Source organism: Podospora pseudocomata (assembly GCF_035222375.1).
Source record: "Podospora pseudocomata strain CBS 415.72m chromosome 1 map unlocalized CBS415.72m_1, whole genome shotgun sequence".
Taxonomy (NCBI): domain Eukaryota; kingdom Fungi; phylum Ascomycota; class Sordariomycetes; order Sordariales; family Podosporaceae; genus Podospora; species Podospora pseudocomata.
Window position 1 is genome coordinate 12,268 of NW_026946363.1, and position 25,547 is coordinate 37,814.

Below are 25,547 nucleotides of genomic sequence, written 5' to 3' on the forward strand. Positions count from 1 at the left end.
TATCACTCTCGTCATCAGTTTCACAACAACTTCTGTTCGTTTCACCCCAAAGCTGATGTCACACTATGAAAAGGTTACCGTGGGGCGTGGCCATCGGCCCGGCAAAGGCTGCTGGATGTTACAAGACGGCATATCCCCAAGACCTTCTGACATCCAACATACATAGTGCAGTCAGGTCCCAACCGCTCGGTACCTAATTTGTGGGCTTCGTGAGGCCAAAATGCCTTGTCCAAATGAAGCAAACACCGTTGTTGGGCGATACAAATCGGCATGAAAGTCAAAGATGCACTTCATACTTTTCTAGCAGACCTGGCCGTTTAGGTTGACGGCGAGGACCAACTACCGAGCAGTGAAGACAAGGCGGTGCCTGCATATTATGGTACGAACCACTCGTGATCCTCAGCACCAGAACCACAAGTCTGTGGCGATTGGAAACGGCAGTTGCGCACCCAACCAAACCCCAAAAATCAGTCACCTTCAACATACGAGGCCATTCCGAACGGGCCAGGGCGGGCCGGACTCATCGACAGGCGGTTTTAGCCCGCCTCCTGAATTGACGCCCTCATGCTCTCACGCCCTCCCCGAGCCTCCTTGACCGAGCAATAATTCCCTCTCATTCATACAGCCACCTCCAAAGCAGCTGCCTGCATATTGTTGATTCTTGGTCCCCGAGGCCAAACTCTGGGCAATCTTCACATTCACCGTCCACAATATTCTCATCACAACATGTGCTCCCCCAAACCTCGGTCTAAATGTCAAAATATTGTTTTCCTCCTCGCAAGCCCCTCACAGCTAGCCACACCACGCCTGCGCCCCCGATGTAAGGCGATGCACCTTGACGAATCTGGGTGTGGATAAGTGCCATCATTTTCTAGGTGAGGTTCTAGAATTCAACTTGTTCAAAGACCAAGAGCCAGGGCTGGACGGCAGCTAACTTGTTCAGAGCAAAACCCCGCTGTCCTCCCCGACCCCAAGAATTTTGATGCGCCTTTGGTGGGTCGCTGACAATGACCGTGGCTCGGTCAACTTTTTTGAGGGGAAAAATGCGATTCTTGTTGGTGGTGACAGGTGGAGGGGAGGGGCCGAGGAGAGTCCGACTCATTGGTTCACCTACCTCATTAGGAAGGTCAGCTAACAGCAGCAGCAAGCCACTCGCGACATTCTCTTTTTTTATTATTTTCACAGGTTCCAAAAAAACGCCACTATCATCGGCTCAAGCCATATCTTATCACGATTCCCACTGTTGCATTTTGCTCAACGGTGGTGAGGTGATGATAGTCCTCCGCGGTGAATGAAGGTGGTGTAATTCCGATCGTCCGGTTTATGTCTTGGGGACAATAAACGTCAAACAGACCGTTGGTGCGCTTGTCATCATGAACCATATGAGGGGCACAGAAGTCTTTTTTTTCTTTTTGCATGGTTCATACGACACAGTGTTTGGTTACAGTGCGTGGGAGCTTGGGTTGCGTTGAGACCCCTGAAAACAAAAAACACCAACGACAGTGACGGTTACGACGGCATGGGTGATGCATGGCACTTCAACTCAGCACTACATACGGTGAGACGATGGGACGGTGGTGGTGGGTTTTTTTCTATTGAAAACTTGCAGTTGGAGCTGATGCAGGAACCGACAGGAACACTGCATTGCAGGTTTGGTAGTTGCATTTGGTAGTGTCTTGTCAGTGGAGGCGATTACGGTAAGGGAAAAGAGAGAAAGTTTGGTTGGGTTAATATAGGTCAGACGCCTGAGAGGGAACTATAGAAATCCGGGTGGGTTTTCCCAAGCGAACTGCTGGTATGTATGGTGTTTAGGTTTGGCTATGGGATGATGGGGACTTGTTGACCATGAGGTAGGTTGATCAATCTCAAGTCATCCTAAGACCTCTTCGATCAGTCAACTTAAACAGCGTTAAATCATAATAAACCCCAATACATCACAGTTGAATTCCCCTATTTTTTTTCAGACTCCTCACACCATCTCATCTATACGACATAGAAACGCTCCCGAAATTCATCATTAACGAGACCACCGCAACTCATTCGCCGCCAAAGATAAGTATCAACGACAGAAAACTCTCGAGATATTCTAACTCACCCATGCAAGTGACAACCCCATTCATCACAGTCGTATTCCCAGATGAATATAGCCTGAAGAAGAACAATCTTTTGCGCACAGACTGGAACAACCCGACACACAGACTGGAAGGGAGAGCAGAACAAACACACAGACATCATCATGCCAGGAGGCTCTTCAAAAAAAAAAAGATCTTGGTAATGTATCGCTTCCCCGGAATGCCGCGCCTGTTTCCTCCTTCTTTGTCCCCGGAGGGTAAGTCTGCAGTTTGATGTTGATCATGATACTTAGCCGGGTAGGGTTCTCAAGCTTCACTTTTGTTTCGTGTAGCTTTTGCGTCTTCTCCCGGGCCTGTTTCCGCTGCAGTAACGATGCATGTCTCCGTCACCGTTGCATCTACTGTATGTATGCTGATGTCCTTCGTTTCCCAGTTTCGGCAGAGACATTCGCTCGGTATGCCTCTACTGCCGGGTAGGTTTCCCCACCGTGTTTCGAACCTTTGCTCGAGATAAACACCATCGTCGTCACTTTACTACAACGTGATGTTCGGTGGCTCGTGGTGGGTGGCTTGGTGTAGTGTTGCACACCCTCCATCGGTTCTGTTTCGCCCTCTGTAGCAAGTCTGCCCAGGAAGTCTCACCTTCATCCCAACTCTCAAGATGTGTCGTTGCAACCGACAACAACATCATCACCACAACCCTCCATTACACAGCCCAGCAGTGATCAACAACCCCAACCCCTTCCTCCCCATCACCCCCGAAAAGAAGAGCCGATCAGCCGACCATGTATGATATGCCTCGCGGTGTTATCGCATATGTATTCTGCAAGGGGTACATCAAACTCCCTCTTCAGTTTAGCAAGTTCAACATGCAATACAACATTGGCATTCTTCAGCAACACACTCAACTCCCAACAAAAAAAGCAAAAAAAAAAAAACCAAAAAAAAAAAACCCCGGATAAAAAGCAACAACCGTTCCAAAAAGGCAATCGCTCTCTTAAAACAGACCCCCTGTGATGAATATCACCAAAATGAAAAAAGTCTGAGCGCTGCTGCTCCCAACGATGAGGCTAAAAAAGTGACAGATATCAAAGGGGAAAGAAGCAAAACCGAGCGCGACGACACTACGGACGCAAAAAAACACGTGTGGCCCCTGTACCGTCGTCGCGATAATCCAGCGAAACCTTGACCCCGAGATTCATCGGTTGGTGAGTCCTGTAGCCGGGAAGGTTAAGCCAGTGAAGTGTGTTCTCGGCGCCTAGATGTCCCATCGGTGGAGTCGCTCGCTGGTGGACGGACACACGCTACCGGTAGCAGATTCCGTGCCTCTTTTCGATTGATGTATTACGTACTTCGTGTTTGATGAAAACCACCAGAATGTGCGGCTTCTTGATAACATTTACTCCGCAGACTTGGCGAGTTTGCTATCGTGCTGTATCATTATCGTCAACTTCGTCTTCTCTAGCATTTTGTCCTGTTAATGCCCTGCCTCCCAGACCCGACCTCACCTGCCCCATCAGCAGAAAGCTTGTTCCCTCGAGCGCGGAAAAAAAAGCAAAAAGAAAACCCTCTCCTAGCGCCCCGTCGCGATGAAGCACGCCGTCCAACGCCCTTCGCCCCGCAATCTTTCCGGATCCGAGAACGGGCACTGCTGCTGCTCGCTAGCTTAGGGTCAACGGCCGATATTGCGGCATGGGGTAGGTAAGCTACCCTAACGATGTTCGGCTCATGGTCCGACGACACTGGCCTTGTGGACGCCGAGAGAAACCCCAAGCAGGGGGCAGGCACTCCTGTTGAGAAGAGGGGTTCATCATCTGAGACCGACGAAAAGGGCTCCATGTGAAAAGCATGTGAGCCAGGATGTAACTCGCCAGATCGTAGATTGATCAACGATAAAATTGCGCAAGGCAAGTTCAAAAACCCACCCGGCGAATGTTTCGAATGATCAGCAAGAGACTCCAGTTCTCACGATCCTGTCCGTGAACACGGAGCCCATATGGCGTGGTGTTGTATTACAAAGGGGTGCGCCCACGCTTTGACAGGTGGGGAGGGAGGCAAACGTGTGGAGAGTTGGGCCGAGAACACTACTCGTCGCGGACATTTGTTGCTGCTGCCTCGTGAGGCTACCTGTCGCCATCTAGGACTGGAAAGACTGTCCGGTTTGCGTGGTATCCTGGGGCTTATTGTTGCAGGACAAATTGGGTGTGTCGTGTATTACTTTCGGTCCGGTTCCGCAGCCCCGGAAAGGGAATGAGCCAGCCGGCTTCTGTCCGTCAGTGACAAGAGAACCAACCTGTCTCCGAACATGGCTGCGGTAGCATTATAGGTGACCACCGTATTCTGCGAGTCTGTGGTGAAGAGCAGTCCTTTCGTGCGAGAATGGCCCGCAGTGATCCAAGGCATTGCGACGTTGAAGAATTGCGGATGCTACATCCGAACAATGGGAAAATCTCTCCCAAATGAGACCACTTACCTGGCAAGGGCCTCCTGATTCGATCTCGCGATGAACCAAAACGGATGGTGAACGGTCGATCATGGCGGCTCCAGATCCGGTTTGGTACCTATCTTGTTAGTGAACGGCATGATAACGACATGCCGCCTTGCGCCTCAAATCAACCGGTATCAAGGCTGAACGAAGCCGCAGTAAGGGATGACAAGCAGGACGACGGGTCTTGAATACTCCTGAGTGGTACCATGGTTCTCACTTTTCGGGTTCCTACGTCCCCTGGCTCCGCCAAGGGCTCTCAATCGAACGGTTGGGTCCCCGGCAGCGGATGTCTTTCCATGTTGATGCTGTCCCGACGGTCAGCAAATCCTCTCCCAGTACGGGTTCGTAGAAAAGCGGGGGTGAAGCCAACTGGCAGAAAACTCTTGAGGCGCGAAGGATTCAGATTGGACGGCTTCTTTAATGACAGGATGGCTGGTCTGTCCTTGATGGCAGCGAGGGCGAGAAGAAGATTGAAATCAAAGGTTGGTCAAGGGCGCCGGAGAATTGAAAGCAAAACCCAGGAAAGTGCGGTAGGTATCTAAGCGTGTTACTAATGGTGGCTTTCTCGAGTTGAGGGAAGGAATGACTTGACCAAGGACACCATGGACGACTAATACACAACGTAAACTTCCTAACCCTTAGCTACGTTATAGACTATATTCCTCATGAAGTGTGAAATAAACTGTGCCACTAGCAGGAAGGAAAAAGGCTGACGCAGTGACCCAGAGGCGGCTCAGGGGCAACCACACATCACACAAGACACACGAGTTCTGAATGTTCATGATTTGCATTTCCCAGGAGTTGATCCCAAACCAGAAATAACAAAACAAAAAATGTCCCCACACTGAATGAATGGCCGGGGTAGAGCCCATGTGCCAGAATCAAAATGCCAAAAGCGCCTCCCTCCTTTCCTTCCTTTGTTTCCACCAGGTATCATTGTCTACTGTTGATCGACCAAGGAAAAATGATTAGAGCCTACACTCACCAATCTCCACTTTGACATTGACCTGGTAAAACCATTTCCAATCCTCCTTTTGTTATGATGTATGCTTATGCCCACCAGACCATGATGCTATAGACTTGAAAGAAAAACTACAGTTTAAAAACGCCCATGATGATGCCGAGTGTTTTACCCTGGGCGTCAACAAAGACGTCATCTTGTGAGTCTTCTGTGTCGGCTCGCTTGGGATTCGCAGGCAAGGCCTTCTTCATGTCGTCGTGGAAGTCAATTAGCGGCCCGGCCTTAGCCTTGTCGCCTGTTGCAGCCAACATTGTCTGAATCTCTGCTGTACTGCGATGGTTGGGGTCAAGGGAGGCTTCTCCCCTTGAGTTTGTTCAATGAAACACTGCTTGCTTTCGTGGACATAGAATCTTCCGAAATCTTGGTTGGTAGGGTCGGGGTCAGGGCCGGTGCTCTGCTGTCATCGGCTGATGGTCCGTCATTGTTGAGATTGATGAGATTGCTGTCATTGCTGTGGGCTGTCTGAGGGCGTGGCTCAGAAAATGATGCTCTTGGTGGTATCACGATCCTTTTCTCACATTTTTGGCCTGGGATGATTGGATAGATGGCCATGATCTGAGCTGCCTGCTTCTCTGGTGTCTTTCCGTCTCTGTACACAGTTGTTAGCTTGTGCCCTCAAATTGACCGACGATGGCGTCAAACATTTGAGCATTGATAATCCACTCGAGATCTTCCTCGCCTTCCTCGGATCCGCCAGGACCGCCTCTAACTCTCCTAAACAGTCTGGGGTGCCATTCGACACCCTCATTTGCTCTCAAAGCAGCCTCTTCGCGCTGGGTCTCCTCGATTTTCGTCTTTTCGTCGGTTGCCAGCTCATGGTTACGTTCTTTGACTGCTTGGGCAGTCTTAGCCCACAACCTTTGAGATTCTCGTTCTTCTTGTTCCTCAAGCGGTCGGCTCAGAGGGGGACTATGCTTTGACTTCGTGGCGTTGAAGAACATCTCCTTGTGGCCAGTCTATAGGATTTTAGCATTGTGCATCATAGCGGCGCTCAAAATCACGTACCTTGACGTTTCTGAGAAACATCTCTTCGCTCCACAGTCCTGAAAGCTCATAGAGCACCTCGCCCGTTTCCTCATTTTTCACCGTTCCACCAATGGCATTATACGTGCCGCTGACCCAGCCCTTGGTTTTGAACTCAATGTCGGCAACAAGGCCGGTCTCTGGACATCTCACATAACTGTGATCTCCCAGCTCATATTTCATTTTACCAAAGAGAATACCTCTTGCGTACATGTTCGGCTGGGTGAGGATGCTAAATAGTCGAATTGTGTTAGTGCATTTGTGCGAAGCTGCAGCAGTGCCGGAACATAGGGTGCATATGCTTACTATCTTTCTCCCTTGGTAGGATCCTTGCCGCGATTTTGGAGGGTCAAGATAGCAATGCCTTCCATCATGCTAGCGGCGGAGTTGCAGGAATTTGCTCCTGGGTTTTAGCGTCCCATCCACCCGAATGTGGTGACCAGGTACCATATAAAAGTAGCTCGACTTTGGAGGATGGTGAGAGGTTTGTTCGGAAATGTAGTACGCTCTGGTATTTGTCGGGGAAGTCCCAGTAGCACGAGAAAATCTCGCCCAGAATGGGATTCAAAGGCTTCTTGACACCACTAAACAGGCGGGTTAGTAAACAGGCATGACTGGTTAGATATCAGAAGGGACTCACGGAGGGCGAATGTGCCAGCCGCTCAGGTAGAATTTGACGACGCCTAAAATCTTTCGACCGGATCGTCAATCTGAGGAATCGGCAGCAGCATTTCGGGATGGCACATAAAGCTATAGCGGTTGTCAGCTTCAGTCCTCCTCTCTGTTCCTTTGAGTAGCGGAGGCAAGCGTACTTTGTGATCCTTTCCAGCATGGAACGGGGCTCCAAGATGAAGGTAGGCAGAACGACTCTACTCAGATCGGCACCAGGTCTCAACTGGGATATGATGTGGGAAAGGACTGGATACCGGTGTCAGTAGGCGTATATGACCGGATAGCCCTGGAGTGGGTGACAGACCGTTGCCCTGATCGGGCTCGACTACGAGGGTATCATCTTCGATAGGGTCTGATCCGTCGACAGAGGATCCTCGGCTGCCTACGAAGAAGCGGCATGTTAGCAACAAATATGGTCATATATGATCCCGGATGTCCAGTCTCTTGCCTCCCTTGGTGATGCTGTCGGTGCGCCGGTGATGAACTTCAACTGGCTCGCCGTCTACATGATGCATCTGCTCAAAATAGGCTCTTGACAAAGTGGAATCGCATGCGACTCACTAGCATTAGAGGTTGCCCTTCGGCGCCCGGAGACGAGTCCCATGACCATAGTTTCAGACTTCTGTTTCCTTTCGACTTCACCACTACTCGCGGCCTTTTCGGCAGAAAAATGTTGAGGAAAATAGAGAAAAGTGGAGATTTGGAGGGTAGGATGCACGATGGAGAGTCGGAAGAGCTGTCAGTATCTTGTACTCGGCACGGTATTGCTGCGCTATGGTGTTGCGAAGCCAGAGAAGGTCGAATTCTGGTGCCTAGAGGCTTCGCAAGAGGAAACAGAAAAATTACGTCGTTGATCTCTTTACAGGCAACACCAGGCTCCGGATGACGAGCGGGATTCGCAGCTGCCAGAACGGCCGGGGCGGGGCGGGAGCTGGGTGGAGGTCTGGACCAGGGAGCAATGACGTGGGGTCCTTGTCAACAGGCGCCTTTTACATCATTTGTTGGGCAACAGATTTGATGGACATCAAAGACACTCAGTACATCAAGCGCGGTGAGAGACCGGCAACGCCTGGACGACACCTCATGCGCCCCAAGACCACGAGGCCTTTCTAAAGAGGGCAGCTGGAAAGATGATTCCGAATATGTGCCCTCTTTTTTACACCATAGAGCATCTGCAAGTGCTCTCCTAAATGTCTTGGATCGAAGACTTTGGAAGAGATTCTTCTTCCATGCCATGCCTACCCCACGTGGTGGGGTGAGGGACGGAAGAGGGTTCAGTCCGACCCCGCAGGAAGTCGCTGTTCTTTGTGCCGCCACCGTCATGGCGGCTGTAGCGGCGGCATTCGAACACATGCGCCGGTGCACCCGTCAACGGGAACGATCAAGATCGGTGATGGCGGAGTTGAAGTGGATTCTTATAAGTCTACAGAGCACCCAGGATCCGGCAAGGTCGACCCGGGGACTACAACTAGTTACCGCAGCTCATGGTATCGTGCAACCCTAACCCTCACGATACTGGCCCAGGCTTGAATTCATATCTTGTGCATGTCTCATCGAAAGACGAAGATGCATATATATGCTGTAAACAGGGTATCTATTCGTGTAGCGCCAGCACTTACATATATAGCAGGCATAACATCTGAGGGTACGTGTTCTTTAGATCATTCTTCCTGCCATGGTCGTCAACTATCTCGATTCCTCGCTCAATCTCACCACTCACAACAGATGTGTAGGGCTCAGTCTGGAAACCGATGTCACTGAGGTTATAGATGGAAGCATCGACTGACATGAATCACAGCACCGGTTGAGGTTGCACAACACATAGGAATTCCAGATACCGCCGTGGTCCAGACTCGCCCAACTGCCTAGGCGGCCGAATGGTGGTCTGGGGACCTGAAGCCCATGCCTGTGGGCTAGTGCAAAATTTCAGATGGTTCCTCACCATGTTGAAAATGAAGGGATCATTGATAATTACTGCATCAGCCGAGCAGGTCGAGACATGATTTTCAAGCAGGAGATAAACCAGTTCTTTCTAGACATCAATATCATCACAGGTTAGGTAGTACAGGTACGCACTGCCCCTTCCTTACCTTGATTACGGATGATGAACCCTTCTTTTGACGTTGAATTCCTGGAGCCGCAGATCGACATGGATAGACGGCCCCCAGTGCCGTTTCAGGCGTGGGCACGCTAAAAGCCATTGATACCGCTGCTTGGCCGTCTTGCAGCATGCCCGGTCCAGGTTCCGGGCAGGGCAGGGCAGTACGACACCAGCACACAAAACCCCCAAAATATCATCTCGTGAAGATCAAGTTCAGCTGCACGCTTAATGCACCGTTACATCAGGGCCTTAGTATACGATTCCACGCTGCCTTCGTATTGATGAAGTCTTTTATCAAGGGAAGCCAGCCAACCAGGTGCTTGCTTGGCCGACGAAACAGCCGATGGATGCCCAAGTCACGAACGTGGAGACTGGAGGGATTACTGCAGCGGGAAGATGGGCCCGTTCTCGACCCTGAAACATTGAGCCATCTCCAGCCAGCTTCACCTCAAGATCTTCAGCAGACAGAAATGGGGGTGGACCGGCCAGGACATAACAAGACAAAAACATGGAAAAAAGAGTGTGACGAGAGAGTAAGCTTCCCTCCCTTCTGCAATTGCTTGCCTGCTTCGTTGGCCAGCTCGCAAAGGAGTAGTAACACACGAGTCCGGACTTTTGAGGCGCGGGCATTGGATTTCCATTCTCTCAAGACGCAGTTCAGGTGCATCCACTGCTGAGCGGCTGTCTCCCAGTTTAGGAAGTAATTCCCTTGTATCACTGGCGGTATGATACCTCGCTGGATAGCCCTGGTGCCCCGCATTACCCGCTAACATCAACCCTCGCAGCAGCAAGGTTTCCCGCACGTCCAGTTCATCCCAGGCCCGCACCACATACCACGGGTCCACGAACCACCACAACTTTGTCTCATTTTTCCCATTGAACATAAAACTTGTCCTCTCTCACACCACTCTCCCCGAACCCGGCTGCCCGATCCGTCATCTCTGGGCTCGATCGAGCCATATGCCCACCCACGAAGCCCATACGAAAGGGTCCAGTCGGCAGCTCCACAATACATTGTTGGGCTGCCAGAGCATCGACGACGAGCACATGCCCGCCTTCCGTTCCGGTCGTGGAAGCCAGCTTGCCAGTACGACCGGCAATTTCCTGCCCACACGCAGCAGCAACAACGACTGGACAACGTGAACGAGTACAAGCTCAATGATGGAGAACGAACCCCCCGCCATTTCTTTGCAGGATGATGGCAAGGGATCAAAAAGGGGTCGAATCATGGGGAAGCTCTTTGGACGCGACCGAGATCGAGACCGAAAGGGGTCACAGGGTGCCGCTGATTCTCGTGACCTCAACGACTTCTTCCATGGTCCTGGCGACACATTACAGGTCACCCATGCGGCACCTCCCATGCTCGCGAAACTCGACACCAAGAGCATTTCGCGATACCCCAATGCGCTTCAGGTTCAGGGGACCGGAAGCAACAACTCGCAACAATCCCTTTCCATACGATCCCAAAATGGTAGTCCCAAGAAATGCAAACCTAACAGAAGGGGATTGGTTCTTAGATTTGCAGAAACACCCCCTGAGGTTATGGGCGAGGGTGGTGACATCTGCGAAGTACCAACCATCGAGATCTCGAAACGTCGCAGAGCAAGGCCGCCACCTTCTCCGATTCCTCCTCGTCATACCGATCTCGGTAACAGTCCAAGATTGCCGATCCGAGAAGCTCAACCAAGCCCGGGGACGTTTGACCCAGCACCTCTCCGACGCACCCAGACAGGTTTCTCTACGACCTCGGATTCCCCCGACTCAGATATGTCTGCTTCGAGAAACCCATCCGCTCGGCTCCTGGCAAATCCCACGGTGGATCATGACGAGAGGCGGAGGTCATTCATAGAAATTCAGCAGGCTGAAATGCGGGAAGCCGAAGGACAGGCGTTTGTCAAGGCGGTTAGAGCTGCTTCTGGTGACAAGTCCAAGTGGGACGAAGCAGAGGCTGCACCACCTACACCACCAGAACCAGAGCCCGGATCGGCCATGACTGCGTCACCAGAGCCCATTCAAACACCCCGATTCCCACCACAGCCGTCGCCAAACCCTCCAACCTCAGCACCACCGCCAATTCCAGCCAAAAGACAACGACCTCATCCATCTCCTATTCCGCCACCACCGCCAGAGCATGCCCCACCGCCATACACACCGTCAATGCCACAAACAAACTCGCCAGAGAGACTAAAACATGCAGCAAGACAACATGCGCATAGTCCTGTGTCCGCAGTCTCGGCAATCTCAGCAGCCTCGAGCTTCCATCATCCATTTGCAACGAGGCAGGGAAGCAAATTGGGTGATCACGCGTTGCCAGTCACTCCTCTAATGGGGGGCTCCAGCTTCCAAGATGTTGTGTCGGCAGCAGCCGACGATGCCATGAACACGTTTGTGGAGCGCACTCGTCACCTCTTTGAACTGTTCCGGTTACACGCAGAAAGTGTACGGCCATTGCTCGCCTGTACGCCGAATGAACTCGCCAGGGCGTCTCTTTGGTGGTTTTTGACTGGTAGAATGGCCCTTGAGAATGCCATTCGAGACCGACCCTCGACCCCGGAATCTCAGATGAAGAATGAAATCTGTAAACAACAGGCTTATACCGACTTGGCGAAGGGATACTGGCTGTTGGAGGAAATCATGCCTGAGATTGTCAACAGCGGGCGTAGTCCAGTTGACAGGGAAGCGGAGGACGTGCGTGCTACTCTTGCGTCGAGCCTTCGGAAGCTGTCGGTGTCAATGAAGCGAAATGGTTTCCTGCCGCCAGAAGAGCCCTTTCTACCACAAACCCTCGATCGAACCATTTGGTTGGAATATCCTCAGTTGCCAGGCGATCTCAAGTCCATGCTTTGGGGGTCATCCAGCTTAGCTCTCTCACAAAATCAGCTGGCCAGCTCTGGCATGAGCATCCTTGAAACGCTACCACTGGGCGACTCTCCCTCTGCATTCTGCTTTGGCCGGTTCCAAGTCAGTCTCTTCTTGATGGAGAAAGGGCGAGAAGCGCAGCGCATTCATCTGCCATGTTTCATATCGATTGTCAGACCCCAATCGCAGCCTGATATTCTGTTTGTGGCCGCAAGCCAGAATGGAGCTGTTCAGCTACGGATCTCTGGCAACAAGAGCACCGGACCGGTATGGGAAGATGTTCGTTGGCGTTCAGACAGCTGCACTTTGGAAGTCGCCATGCCACGAGGCTTTATTGTTATGATACAGTGCTCTCAACCAGCCTTCCAGACCTTGCGAAGCATGTACGAGTTCAGTAACAAAGTACATTCCACCCTGTACCCGAAGCAAGACGAAGCTTGCGTCTTCAGATCAACCCTCCGGTCTTTTCAATACTTCGATAACGACCCGCAGGCCAGACAGTTTCCGAAAGAGCCGGCTCCAAACTGCGAGATTGCCATGTTTGAGAGGTTGCATAAAGAAGGCGCGGCAACCGGTCCTCGCACATACCACAGAGGTTTCCGGATAGCAGTCATCACAGGTCCAAGGACGAAGACTCTCAGTGGCGTCAACCAGCTGTACAGCCCTGAGGCGCCTATTCGGTTTGGATTCTTACGCAGCGACAACAACGAGCCCTCGCTTTCCCTGCGTTTCGAGAATGGTCGTTTTAAAGGGAGCATGGTCATGTCTTTTGCTGACGAAAAAGAAAGAGTCCGGATGCATACACTACTCATTGGGACTGCACTGCATCGGGAGGAGTCGATATTCTGCGAGTCTCCGCTGAAGGGAGCTTGGATCTCGGAGAGGTTTGGCGATTCTCAAGATGGAGGACTAACGGCACTTTCCAACCTCAACTGGAACAAAGTCAGGGTCATCAACCAGGACACAGACGGTGACCGGGCTGCGCACTGTGTGTTGTCTGATAAGCTGCGGGTCATCTTTGAGTTCAAGGACGGAACGATGACTGATCGGATTAACGTCGCGCCAGGGGAGCTTAAGATGCGCCTTGACGTACAGAATCCGAGCTGTATGATGATCTTCCGTCAACCGCAGGCGGACATTACGCTCGCCGTGACGGAGGCGAATGTCTCCTCTGAATCGGCCCAACGGCTGGCCAGGGCTCTGGATACCATCAAGCAAAGGCCAACCATCAGAACCATCATGTTTCCAAAGATGGAAGACCTGCACACCTTTGAGATGGCTATCACTGGGTTCAAGGTGCTTTTTGATGGGATTGCGGCAACATTTGCCATCTCGCGCAGACGAATGGTGGTGCCTATCCACAAGAAGTGGGAGGCCAGTGCTACTCGGATTCAGGTGGTGCAGCAAGAAGGAATCACGCAGATTCTTGCCTTCTTTTCGGATTTTTCTCATGGACAATGCATGGGCTTCAGCTTGAAGGGAACAGATGTGTTTGAATCTTTCGGAAAGCAGGGGAAGGCGGGGCTCAAGATTGTGGATGCCAAGTTCCCGCTGCCGAAGGTGCTGCAGGCTGGGATGGATGGAGCGCAGGACGCGGCGGATGCAGCGTTTTTGTGTTTGGACTTACCTGAGCTGCCCGGGGAGCATGATGATATTTCGATCGTGTTTGAGGATGAGGCTGGTAAGTTGATGCTGCCTGGGATTTGACGAACCTGTTCATCTGCTAACATTGTGGCTTTACAGAACGTGATAAACTTGCTGCATGCTTGCCTGCACCAGTCAAGGGTGGCTCTAGGCTGATCCCAAAGATGAAGGGGTCGAAGGAGTAAGTGGAATTCATGATGGTGGGGCGTTCAAAGATCAAAACAAGAAGGGGTTCAAGAGGTTGTTCATCAGGTCACACGAGATATATCCTCTAAATCTTATTAGTTAATGTTGCTAGCACGGATGGGACCGACAGGACAGGGCAAGATACATGAGTCTCTTGGTTGGAATGAAAGCAGTATTTTTGGGTGCATTATGGAGGAAACAGAGCAAGACGGTCATCATCATACAGCGCGTTACAGTCATGTGTATGGTAGTATTAAAACATGCAATTCTTTTTGGAACCTTCTTCAGTCGCTCAGTTCCCTTCATCAGTTGCTCAGTTGCCTTTCGCAAGTAACCGCTGCTTGTATATTACATGAAGTGTATGTGTACGCAGGCTTTAACGAGGCCTGCTTGACAAAAAACGAGGGCCCAAGTCAAATACAGTCTAACGCCCCAACTCCGTGAAAAGTTTCATGACTGGTGAGATGATTACTTCTACTCGTAGTCTCTCACAGCCTTCTGACATCGACCTCGCCCCCCCCTCAGAGAGCCAGTCTAGTATCTCCTCCTCGTCGGCTCCGGGCTAGGCGATCTGGTCGGGCTCCTGCTTCTCGGCCTCGTCTTCAACCACTTCTTGGTGCTCAACTCCAGCTCCCTCTCCAGCTCCGGGCTGGGATTTTTACGATGAATAAAATTGCAAAACCCGCCCCTCACGCACCCCTCCCCCGAGTTCAACCTGCAGCACGCCTCCCTAAAGTCCGTCACAGGGCTCAGCTCGCAGTAAATGGGGCGGGCGGCGTACCACCGGCTGTTGAGGTCGTCGCAGGCCTTTTGGGCCGAGTCCTCGTACTTGAAGCGGGCGTAGACGTTGCCGATGAGGTGGTCGTTGTTGTTGTCGCAGACGACGAGCTCCTCGATCTCGCCGTACTTGCACATCTCGCACCAGATGTCCTCGTAGAAGGCGTCGAAGTGGTTCTGGAGCTGGGAGGGGTTCATCCTGTTCTTCGGGTCGAAGGCCGGGTTCTGGTAGAGGTTGGGCATGAGGATCGTCTGCGAGTAGGAGGGCTTGACGTGCTTGCGGGAGCAGCGGTCGCCGTGGCGGCAGGCGCCGATTTTGTAGTAGAAGGAGCAGTTGACTTTGTCTTGTTCGGTGCCGAAGATGGAGGCGAGGAAGTTGGCCATTTTGGCGGGTTGGTTATTTTTCTTGTTGTGATTGTGGTTTGGGGATGGTGGTGAGATCGTTCGAGTGTTTGGTTATAGATTCGCGGGGATGGATGGGCGAGAACCGAATGGGAGGCTGAAAAAATGTATTGCGATTCGCGACGACACGAAAGTTTGGTGTTTGGCGTTGCAGTCCGGCAGGAAACACAAGGCAGTGGAAAATATCCACTTGTTCAGCCTGGCGTTGCCACATGTGGCGTTAGGTCTCTAATTGGTTTGACTAAGATTCTGGGGGGAGCAAGGCTGAAAGTTGTGTGACACGTGTGTGGCTGAAGCTTCTGGAAGCTCTGGCCAAGCTCGGTCAAACAGACAGGGTTCCACTCCGATCGATCCCAATCTCCAATCTGGAACTGATTTGGACCCTTGATCCAACCTCTGACAGAGCAATTGTTACAATTCTCTGGCAAGACCATGAGGCATCCGTTCAACTATTTTGTTTGTCTGACGAAAAACCTCAGCTTTTGCGCGACAATTGACTCTCTTCCCGGGCTACACAGGTTGTCCCATGTTCATCGGGCTTGGTCAGTTATGAATTATGGATTCCTCGGCATTCACCACACTCACAACCACCGAGATCGTGCAGCCATCGTGGGGGGAGCTAGCGGTGGCTAGATATGAAAATTGCCTCGTTTTTAGCCAACCTCCTGTCACCAAACTTCCCCTCAGATGAATCGGCAGCCATGATCAGCAACAGCCAATGATGAGGGCCAATGGCTCCGCAGTCGAGGTAAGACATGCCGCCATCACCGACTATCTTCTGCGAGAGGCAGCACGCACACACAGCACATTCGGCCTATGGCAACCACGAGTTACCCGAATGGCGGTGTCTGAGGGAGCTTCTTGATACACAGCACACAGCACCCCAGACCTTTTTGAACAACTGTATTACCATTGACAACAACAAACCCCTTTTTGGAGTCTCTGTGCTGGCTTCCGAGATGCAGAAAGGGGCTTCGCTTGCGCAGTGTCGGTCCACATGTTTACCACCTGGCACGTGTGTCGGTTGATAAATTGCGATGGGGAGGCAGGGGAGCCGACATTGCACTGCGACGGTCAAGGAATGACGAGTTATTTCACGGCGCACGAGCCAGCTGGAATCACAAGTGACAGCATCATCGTTGTGGCTGTTCGAGACATTCTCCAACCGCTTCGTCTGCCGACAGCTTCAACGGACTGGGTTCCGGGTATTCGGATCTTGATAGGGAAGAAAAAAAAAAAATAAAGACGGGAACAGCGGAAGCACGGGCTCGCCGGTGTTCTTCCCGCTGGCTCCTGCGTGTGGGTTCGTAGTCGAGAGATTTTCGGCAGGGATCTATACTTTTAGCGCCTACCCGAAGTGACGGGGCGGCCTCAGGGCCAAGGTCGACTTATGATGCAATGTGGTATCAAGTATCAAGCTGCAGATTCCAAGAAGACCTGTTGTCGTGCGACACAGCAGCTACGGCGACGTACACTGTAGCAGTCCAGAGCACACCGGAACAAGGCACAAGCAAGAAACATTGCCATGACTGTGCCAAGGTGACGCGATAGCAGCTTCGCACTCTCTAGCTCAAGGGCCGACCGATGAACAAGCCACCTCTGCACCCCTCAGCTGGGCTGGGAATCTGGGAAAACCCTCTCAGTGCAGGATTCGTAATTCGGAATTGCGCCAGCCAATTCGCGCTCTCCAAAGCCCACGATAGCTTGCCTTTTGGGACCAGCCAAGACCCAAATTGCACCACCAATCCCCGCCCGGCTTAAGGTCCCTACTGACGTAGCACCCGATCTGTTGCTGATCTCCCCATCCCAGCTGGCCCATCCTTGCCAAGGCCCCACGCAGCTTTTGGACAGCTCCTCCACTTCCAGTTTGAGAGACCTCCACGCCAGGTTGTGGCTTCGCTGTGCTGCTGTTGCTCAATTTCATTTTCCCCTTCCTGGTTTCCCCCCCCTCCTCTCCTTGAGCAACTCTCTAAAGCCTCTTATCCGGTGGTTCGTAGACCCAACTTCTGCGATTCCAGCCACATCTTTTTTCTTTTCTTCGAGTCTTGTTCTTGGATATCCATTACCTTAGTAGCCTTCTTCTACACACTAGCATTTGCGAGCTTCCAGGTCGCTTGTGCCGCAATCCGCCCGCCCACTGACGGAGCTCCCCCGGTTCTGTCTCTGGCAGCCAACCCGACAACAGACACTCGGAATATCGGCCTAGGCCAACCGACATTGCCTCTTCCTCGCCATTGAACCAATTGACCAACGCAAGCGTGGCTGCTGAAGCAGCGTGTACACAGAGACGACCATGGCGACGGCGGTTGCTGCCGCGGAGCTTAAGCAGCAGGGAGCTATCGAGGCTGCTCAGGATCCAGACAGCAAGGTCACCGCTGATGACGCCCAACAAAAGATTGTCGAGGAAAGTCGACGAGCTGGCGTGACGGCCTTCACATTCAACCCTGACGCCAGCCCGGAGGAGAAGAAGGCGCAAGCTCAAGCTGTACGTGTTATTCTTGGCAACGAGTGTATCCCCCCAAAACTAACCACAAAGTTATACAACAGGCTATACCAGAAGGTTTCCACCGAAACCCAGGTGGTGTCGCCATCGCATCGGATCTTGATACTGACAGCAAGTCTGTCATCGACCTTCCCACACCGTCCAAGGCTGGCGCACTCGAGGTGGTCAAGGCCGAAAATGGCAAGGTCATTGTCGGTGGTCATGTTGAGGAGGACGAAGACGACTGGTGGGAGAAGACCGGTTGGGAACCCAGGTTTGGGTGGCCGGCTGAGTCGAGTCTCGAGGGTGAGAGCATGCTCGACCATCAGACATTACTAGAGACTCAGATTCCCGAGAAGTTCTTTGGAGGTATGGAACCCCCTTTACTGTCCTATGCCGGGCCAAATTTGCTGACACTTGTGTGGTATAGACTGGTATCACAACGCCGCTGTCATTGCTTTTGCCTGCTTGTCTTCGTGGCTGGTGGCTGTTCTTGGTGGTGGTCTCGCCTGGGTATTCATCATTGGCGCAGCTTGCTCAACTTATTACCGCACCTCTCTGCGCCGCGTGCGCCGGAATTTCAGGGACGACATCACTCGTGAACTTGCGCTCAAGAAGCTCGAAACCGATAACGAATCTGTCGAATGGATTAACTCTTTCTTGGTCAAGTTCTGGCCCATCTACCAGCCAGTCCTTGCCCAGACCGTTATCAGTTCTGTCGATCAAGTTCTCAGCAATGCGACCCCTGCCTTTTTGGACAGCTTGAAGCTCAAGACTTTTACCTTGGGTTCGAAGCCGCCGAGAATGGAACATGTGAAGACGTACCCCAAGGCCGAGGATGATATTATTATTATGGACTGGATGTTCAGCTTCACCCCCAACGATACCGCCGATATGACTTCCCGCCAGCTCAAGAACAAGGTGAACCCCAAGGTTGTGCTTGAGATCAGAATCGGAAAGGCCATGGTCAGCAAGGGTTTGGATGTTATTGTCGAGGACATGGCTTTCAGCGGTTTGATGCGTCTCAAGATCAAGCTGCAGATCCCTTTCCCCCACGTCGAGAAGATTGAGATGTCTTTCCTGGAGAGGCCGACCATCGATTACGTCTGCAAGCCTCTTGGTGGTGAGACGTTTGGTTTCGACATCAACTTCATTCCCGGTTTGGAGACCTTCATTATGGAGCAGATCCACGGCACTCTTGCCCCGATGATGTATGCGCCCAATGTTTTCCCCATCGAAGTCGCCAAGATGCTCGCCGGTACTCCTGTTGATCAGGCCATCGGTGTTCTCGCTGTTACTCTTCACGGTGCTCAAGGCCTCAAGAACACCGACAAGTTTGCCGGTACCCCTGATCCCTATGTTCAGCTCTCTTTGAACAGGAGACAGGTGCTCGCCCAGACCAAGGTTATCAAGGAGAACGCCAGCCCCCGCTGGAACGAGACTCACTACATCATTATCACTTCTTTCAATGACTCGCTCGATTTTGACATCTTTGATTTCAACGATTTCCGCAAGGACAAGAGGATTGCCCAGGTTTCTTTCCCTCTCGAGAACGTCGAGGAGGTTTGGGAGCACGAGAACGAAAGATTGGAACTCACCAACGATGGCAAGGCAAGAGGGGTTTTGTTTTCCGATATCCGGTTCTTCCCTGTCTTGGAGCCTAAGAAGCTCGAGGACGGTAGCCTGGAGCCGGCTCCCGAGTCTAACCAGGGTATCTTGCGCTTCACGGTTGAGCAGGCCAAGGAACTTGATGGTGGCAAGAGCATGATCGGCCAACTCAACCCCTACGCGACTCTCACATTGAATGGAAAGGCGGTCCATACTACCAAGAAGCTGAAGCGCACCAACAACCCTGTTTGGGGCGAAAATGGCTCCAAGGAATTCCTCATCACTGACAAAGCGCATGCCAAGCTTGGTGTTGTTATCAAGGATGACCGTGACATTGCCGGAGATCAGACTGTTGGAAACTACCAGATCAAGCTGGAAGACATGCTCGAACTGATGGCAAAGGGACAGGATTGGTACAATCTTGCTGGCACAAAGACTGGCCGTGTCAAGATGCAGGCTCAATGGAGGCCGGTGGCCATCTCGGGTATTGCGACTGGCAGTGGCGGCTACGTAACACCCATTGGTGTTTTGCGCCTTCACTTCAAGCATGCCAGGAACCTTCGTAATGTCGAGGCTCTTGGCAAGTCTGACCCGTACGTGCGCGTGGTCATGTCGGGCATAGAGAAGGCCCGTACTGTCACGTTCAAGAACAACCTTAATCCCGACTTCGACGAGGTTCTCTACATCCCCGTACACTCGGCGAGAGAGCGCCTCCAGCTTGAGGTCATGGACTCTGAGAACGTGGGCAAAGACCGCAGCCTTGGCCTGACGGAGATCTCCTCCGGTGACTACATGGTTCAGGGTGAGCTTGGCGAGTGGCTTGTTCACGACGAGAAGAAGGAGCACGAGGATGGCCTGCGTATCCACAACAAGGGCACACCCAAGGGCACCCTTACTTACACTGTCGCCTTCTATCCTACTCTCAACATTGCCGATCCCGAGGAAGAGGCTGAGAAGGAGAAGAAGAGGCTTGAGGAGGAAAAGGAAGCAGCAGATGAGGAGAAGGAAGAAGGAAAGGAATCCGATGCCTCGTCTGGCTTGGATGTTCCTCGCTCTACCGAGGCCGGCAAGTTCTCGGCTGACCTTAAGGAGCCAGCGACGCCTCTCACGCCCAAGACCCCCGGTACTCCCCTCTCGGCGACATTCTCCTCCCGGAGATCGCATGAGAACAGAGAGCCCCCCAAGGTCTACCTTACACCCCAGGAGCTGCTCAAGAAGGAGTCTGGTCTTATCATATTCAAGCTCATGGAGGCCGATTTGCCCAAGAGTCAGACCCGCATCGAGGTCTTTGTAGACGACATGGCCTTCCCTTCGTATACCTCTTCGGTTGCCAAGAAGTCAAAGACGACTTTTGACGAGATTGGCGACTGCTTCATTCGTGAACTGGAGTTCTCCAAGTTGACCATCAAGGTGTCGGAGAAGACGGACAGCAAGGAGGGCAAAAAGGAACGAGTCCTGGCCCGTCTTACCGGAAATACTCTTGATACGCTCAAGCAATGCTTGGTAAGTGCTTTTGCTACAGTCAGTCGTGATTAGACTTTCAGCTAACAGCCTCAGAACAACCCAACGGTGCTCAAGCTGAAGGATGATGATGGAAACGTGTATTCCATCCAGGTCAGCCTCAAGTATGTTCCAGTGCAGATGACACTCGACCCCAGCGAGAGTATCAATAACATGGGTAATCTCCGGGTCGATGTGTTGGACGCCCAGAACCTGCCATCTGCCGACTCCAACGGCAAGAGCGACCCTTATTGCAAGTTTGAGCTCAACGGCGTGGAAGTGTTCAAGACCAAGACGGTCAAGAAGACGCTCAATCCCGAGTGGAAGGAGTTCTTCACGATTCCAATCCCCTCGAGAACGGCGGCCAAGTTCAAGGCGACTGTTTGGGATTGGGATTTCGCTGACAAGCCTGACTTCCTCGGCGCTGCTGACATTAACCTTGAGCAGCTCGAGCCATTCAGGGGCCAGCAGTTCACTTACACCCTGGACGGAAAGTCGGGCACCCTGCGGCTCCGTCTGCTCTTCACGCCAGACTACGTCACCAGGACAAGACAGGGCACTTCAACCCTCACTGGTACCTTCTCGGTGCCAGGCAGAATCGTTACTGGTGTGGCTGGCGTGCCTCTCAAGGGCGGTGCCGCTGTGGGCCATGGTGTTGCCAAGGGTGCCTCTTTCTTGAAGCGCGGATTCCGCAGTGCTACGGGCAGAAGGGATGATGATGAAGAGTCTGTCAGCTCGGCCGACATTCCCATCATCACTACCAATGGCCCCGACTCAGGGCCCGGCGGCGGACTGAAGAGATCAGGCGGTCTTTCATTCCCCGAGGCTATCCCAGAGGCACCACCAAGCCCTCCTGGTGACAAGACTGCCGGTCTTGCCAACGGCGCGGGCGGTCTCACCCTTCATCACACAAGAACCAGGAGTGTAGGTGCCTCTTCGGTGCACAGTGCCATTTACCCTGGAGCGTCTTCTGGCACTGCCACCTTCAATGTCGTTTCCGCCACCGGCTTCCCTCCGTCGGCGGATGTCTACGTCATCATCACGCAGACCAAGGACGGCAAGACCAAGCAGGTCGGCAAAACCAAGCATCGCAAGTCGTCTAGTGGCACGATCAAGTTCGATGAGACGTTCAAGATTCAGTGCACTCCAGACGCTCAGTTCAAGGTAGAGGCCAAGGAGCACCACACCTTCGGTAGCGACGACCCGCTTGGCGAGACTCTCTACTTTGTGGATGAGACCAACTCTGGTCAGGAGAAGCAGCTGTCGATTGGTTCTGGGTCTGTCTGGATCAGGAGCTCATTCGTTCCGACTGAGGAGAAGGGTCTGCCAGACAGCCCCAAGTCTACGTCGGGGATCAGGAGGAGTTTTCTGAGCAAAAAGGACCTGAAGGTGCCGGGCTCTTCGGGGTCATGACTAGATGGCAGTCGCAGTGTTCGTCGCAAGTTTTCATGGGGAAGGAGTAAGAAGGACAAGGGCAAGGGCAAAGGGTAATTGATTAGGGTTTTTTTTTTGGGTGGAAATGGCATTCATATGGAGTCTGAGGCGAGAAGGGAGGAGGGTTGGGGTTAATAACTAACTGTTAGTCCTGGATTGGGGGTTTATTTTTGTTTCTACTGTTTATTGTTTGTGTCATGGTCATGGCATTGTTGCTATTAATTGCGTGATTGATGGTGGTAGTGGTGGTTTTTATGATACCTGTTTTTGTTACTGGTAGTTTTATCGGTGCTGTTGAAATGAAAAGTACTTTTATGAATATTGGAGGATATGTGATATTAAATCGATGGAGACCTACCTGCCCCCTTTTTCTTTTGTGATGTTCTGGAAGAATGTCTTGGCAGGGGTAGCTCCTTTTTTGCGCTGCCGGCCGGGGAATTAATGGGGTGAACCCGACTAAGATTTGACAGGTGTTGAATTGGCCAATTCCGTTTCTTGGAGTGGGTGGGGTCTGTGCGTCAGTGGCTCAGGCAAGTCACGGAAGCTGGGGTGCGCGCGCCAGACATTCGTGGGGAACAATACAACTCGACAATTTGCTCTTGTTCACTCTTTTTTGTTTTTTTCTTTCGTCAATTTAGCGAACAACAAACTGTTTCAGATTGAAGTGACGAGTAGAACAAACAAACAAACAAACCAGCGATGTCTTGACACGACGACGTGGAACAAGATACCACTACGTACAAACTGTCCGCAGGCAGTAACGAAAGCAACGACCTGATCAAGAGCGAGCGAGACGAAGTCGGTATTAGTCGACACTACAACCACCACCACCACCCCGACGACGACGATTCTGGTTTTTCTTTTTTTTTTAAAAAATAATAAAGAAGAAAAACCTCCGAGCCCCATAAATTACATCCATCACGATACTAAAGAAGAAGGGGAATCCACCGCCCATCATGGACCAAGCAGACATCCCCGCGCTCCTCTCCCGCCTCGCCTCGGACGAGGACGCCGCCCGCAAAATGGCCGTCTTCAAGCTCCAATCCAGCATCAACGACCCGGCCTTTGCCGACGTGTTTATATCCTCTGGTGGTCTAGTCATCCTCCGCCGACTGATCATGACAACGGGGGGCAACACCCTCGCTTACTCCCTCCAGTCTCTCTCCCGCCTGTTGGAGGTAGACATGGGCTGGGATATATTCGAGGGTGCCGGGGCGGGGGAGCTGGTGGAGAGGGTTGTGGAGTTGGTGGTGACGAACCCGTTGGTGAATATCCTGCGAGGGGCGATGAGTATACTGGTGGGAGTGGTGGGGCATCAACCTGGACAGGGGCAAAAAGGGGGGGTTGTGCCGGGGACGTTTGGGTTCCGGGCGTTGAAGCCGGCCGTGGCGGTTTATCCACAGTTCTTCGAGCTGGTGATTCAGCAGTTGCAGAGTGCGGATCACGCGCTTTGTGCGAATGCTTTGGGGTTGATTAATGCGCTTGTTAGGGATGCGGTGGTTAATGATGTTGCTAGTGGGACGGTGGCTGCCGGGGGGGCAAAAGGGGGAACGGCGGCGGGAGGAGGGGGAGGGGGGGAGGATTGGAGTAAGTTTATCAAGAGGTTGCAGGATTTGGGGTTGATCAAGGCGGTGTATAATTTGTTGCAGAGCTCGAGTTTGCAAGATTTGGCGCACCCGCTGTTGGAGTTTCAGGGGCTGACAAAGGTTTTGCTGAGGAAGTGGAGGGAGGTGAGGGTTGATCTTGAGAGGCCGGAGCACAGGCGGGCGTTGAAGGGGTTGCATTTGGCGAGTGCGCCGGATCGGAGGCATGTTAATGGGGTTGCGGGGGGTGTGGTGGTGCCGATTCCGCCGCAGCAGGAGGGGACAGCTGGGCAGTCGGGGACGGTGACTACCACTACCACTACGAGAAAGACGAGCAGGAAGCACAACCCGGAGAAGTGGAGGAGGTTGGGGTTTGAGACGGAGAGCCCGGCGGCCGAGTTCGAGACGGCGGGGTTTTTGGGCATGATGGATTTGACGGATTATGTGAGGAAGAACGAGGATGGGTTTCAAAAGTTGTTGCTGGAGCAGTCGACGCACCCGCTGAATGAACGGTGTCCGGTTGCGAGGGCGAGTTTGGCCGTGACGATGATCTTGTATGATCACTTTGAGGTGGACAAGTCTGACTTGGAGGATATCAGGGGTTATCTGGCTCTGAATGATGGGAAGAACAACGACAGGCTGTTCAAGCCGCTGCTGCTTCAGTGGTCGAGGCTTCACACAGCGGGGCTGCATGCTTTCTTTCGTATGTGGAAGGCTACGGGGGCGCAGAGGGAGGACTTTGACAAGGTGGCCGAGCTAGTGAGGATTCTCATTGAGCAAGTTGTCGGCCAGGCTAGCAGAACCAAGGACGTGCTGGAGGTGGAGGATGACTTGCAAGAGTACGATGCTGGTCGGTTGAGGGAGTTGCAGATGGAGCTGTTGGAGCTATCGTTTGAAGACCAATGGGGCACGCATCTCTTCCAGGTCCGCGAGGAGCTCAAACACGAGGCGCTGTCGTTTGTCAAGGAGCAGCGTATCCGGTGTCTGCTGCAGGGCTCGTGGTTTACCAAGCCCATGTCCCGCAACAACAACGCCCACTCGAGAGAAAACAGCTACCAGAAGAGAAGGCTTTATCAGCCCTGGCGGTATGCCAAGCTCTCTCACAACCGGCGCTACCTTCACTATGCCGACTTTCCTGAGCGTCTTGCATACGATCCCGGCCTCGAGGCTCTGACGGAAAAGATTGATCTGAGCACCATCAGCTCTGTCGTGTCGAATGTTTCCGCTCCGAATGAAACAGAGCCGGTGGCAGATCCTGATGCCGCGGATAGCCCGGCTGCCAACTCGACTGCCTCCCGTCATGGCGCGCAAGTCCACAAACCCACGACCAAGATTACGATTTACAGCTTCGTGGAGGACATACCCGGCGGCAGCAGGCCAGAGAGCGTCGCGGGGAACAGCACAAGCGCCGTGGCCGCCACCTCGAACGGGGAACCAAAAGAACAGCCGATCCTGACGCTGTTCCCGCTGAACCACAGTTTGGCGTCGGAGTGGCTGGACGGGTTGCTCATGTTGTTGAATCAGACGCCGATCACGGCCGAGACGAACAAGCTGGTGACGTTGGTGAGCGAGTACGGGTTGAAGATTAGGCTGTTGAATGTGAGGTTGGAGCAGATGTATGCCGGGCCGGTTCCTGGGGCGGGGGTGGTGCCTAGTCGGGAGGGGTTGGATGAGGATTATTTTTATGAGATTTGA

General features: G+C 52.6%; 6 protein-coding genes across 6 annotated transcripts; 3 read left to right on the forward strand and 3 right to left on the reverse strand.

Moving 5' to 3' along the window:
• Positions 1–5,652: 5,652 nt before the first annotated feature.
• OSH6_1 (Oxysterol-binding protein OBPa) lies at positions 5,653–6,978 on the reverse strand (the record flags this gene model as incomplete). Its single annotated transcript, XM_062882718.1, has 5 exons — positions 5,653–5,876; positions 5,908–6,170; positions 6,224–6,537; positions 6,587–6,836; positions 6,911–6,978. The coding sequence occupies 5 exons, from the start codon at positions 6,976–6,978 to the stop codon at positions 5,653–5,655; spliced, it is 1,119 nt and encodes a 372-aa protein (XP_062747551.1).
• A 309-nt stretch (positions 6,979–7,287) lies between these two features.
• Positions 7,288–8,197, reverse strand: OSH6_2 (Oxysterol-binding protein OBPa; the record flags this gene model as incomplete). The annotated part of the gene is made up of 4 exons (XM_062882719.1): positions 7,838–8,197; positions 7,581–7,658; positions 7,417–7,522; positions 7,288–7,354 (listed from the first exon to the last, which is right to left on the reverse strand). The coding sequence occupies exons 1-4, from the start codon at positions 7,884–7,886 to the stop codon at positions 7,288–7,290; spliced, it is 300 nt and encodes a 99-aa protein (XP_062747552.1). The 5' UTR covers positions 7,887–8,197.
• A 122-nt stretch (positions 8,198–8,319) lies between these two features.
• Positions 8,320–14,347, forward strand: QC762_0000050 (uncharacterized protein). The gene is made up of 4 exons (XM_062882720.1): positions 8,320–8,921; positions 9,075–10,100; positions 10,163–13,917; positions 13,980–14,347. The coding sequence occupies exons 3-4, from the start codon at positions 10,536–10,538 to the stop codon at positions 14,063–14,065; spliced, it is 3,468 nt and encodes a 1,155-aa protein (XP_062747553.1). The 5' UTR covers positions 8,320–8,921; positions 9,075–10,100; positions 10,163–10,535; the 3' UTR covers positions 14,066–14,347.
• A 253-nt stretch (positions 14,348–14,600) lies between these two features.
• On the reverse strand, positions 14,601–15,227 carry QC762_102890 (uncharacterized protein; the record flags this gene model as incomplete). The annotated part of the gene is made up of 1 exon (XM_062884673.1): positions 14,601–15,227. The coding sequence occupies one exon, from the start codon at positions 15,225–15,227 to the stop codon at positions 14,601–14,603; it is 627 nt and encodes a 208-aa protein (XP_062747554.1).
• A 389-nt stretch (positions 15,228–15,616) lies between these two features.
• On the forward strand, positions 15,617–22,628 carry TCB2 (Tricalbin-2). Its single transcript, XM_062884674.1, has 5 exons — positions 15,617–17,002; positions 17,056–17,730; positions 17,793–18,096; positions 18,158–20,838; positions 20,893–22,628. Exons 2-5 carry the CDS (start codon positions 17,539–17,541, stop codon positions 22,246–22,248), a joined length of 4,533 nt encoding a protein of 1,510 aa, XP_062747555.1. The 5' UTR covers positions 15,617–17,002; positions 17,056–17,538; the 3' UTR covers positions 22,249–22,628.
• Positions 22,629–23,225: 597 nt separating this feature from the next.
• Positions 23,226–25,547, forward strand: QC762_0000080 (uncharacterized protein; the record flags this gene model as incomplete). The annotated part of the gene is made up of 1 exon (XM_062882721.1): positions 23,226–25,547. One exon carries the CDS (start codon positions 23,226–23,228, stop codon positions 25,545–25,547), a length of 2,322 nt encoding a protein of 773 aa, XP_062747556.1.

Excerpts from the sequence above, each read along its gene's own strand:
- QC762_0000050 (XM_062882720.1), top strand. The coding sequence starts at position 10,536 with ATGATGGAGAACGAACCCCCCGCCATTTCTTTGCAGGATGATGGCAAG. Across the intron at positions 13,918-13,979 it reads CGTGTTTGAGGATGAGGCTG|AACGTGATAAACTTGCTGCA; the intron begins GTAAGTTGATGC and ends GTGGCTTTACAG.
- TCB2 (XM_062884674.1), top strand. The coding sequence starts at position 17,539 with ATGGCGACGGCGGTTGCTGCCGCGGAGCTTAAGCAGCAGGGAGCTATC. Across the intron at positions 18,097-18,157 it reads TCCCGAGAAGTTCTTTGGAG|ACTGGTATCACAACGCCGCT; the intron begins GTATGGAACCCC and ends TGTGTGGTATAG. Across the intron at positions 20,839-20,892 it reads ATACGCTCAAGCAATGCTTG|AACAACCCAACGGTGCTCAA; the intron begins GTAAGTGCTTTT and ends TAACAGCCTCAG.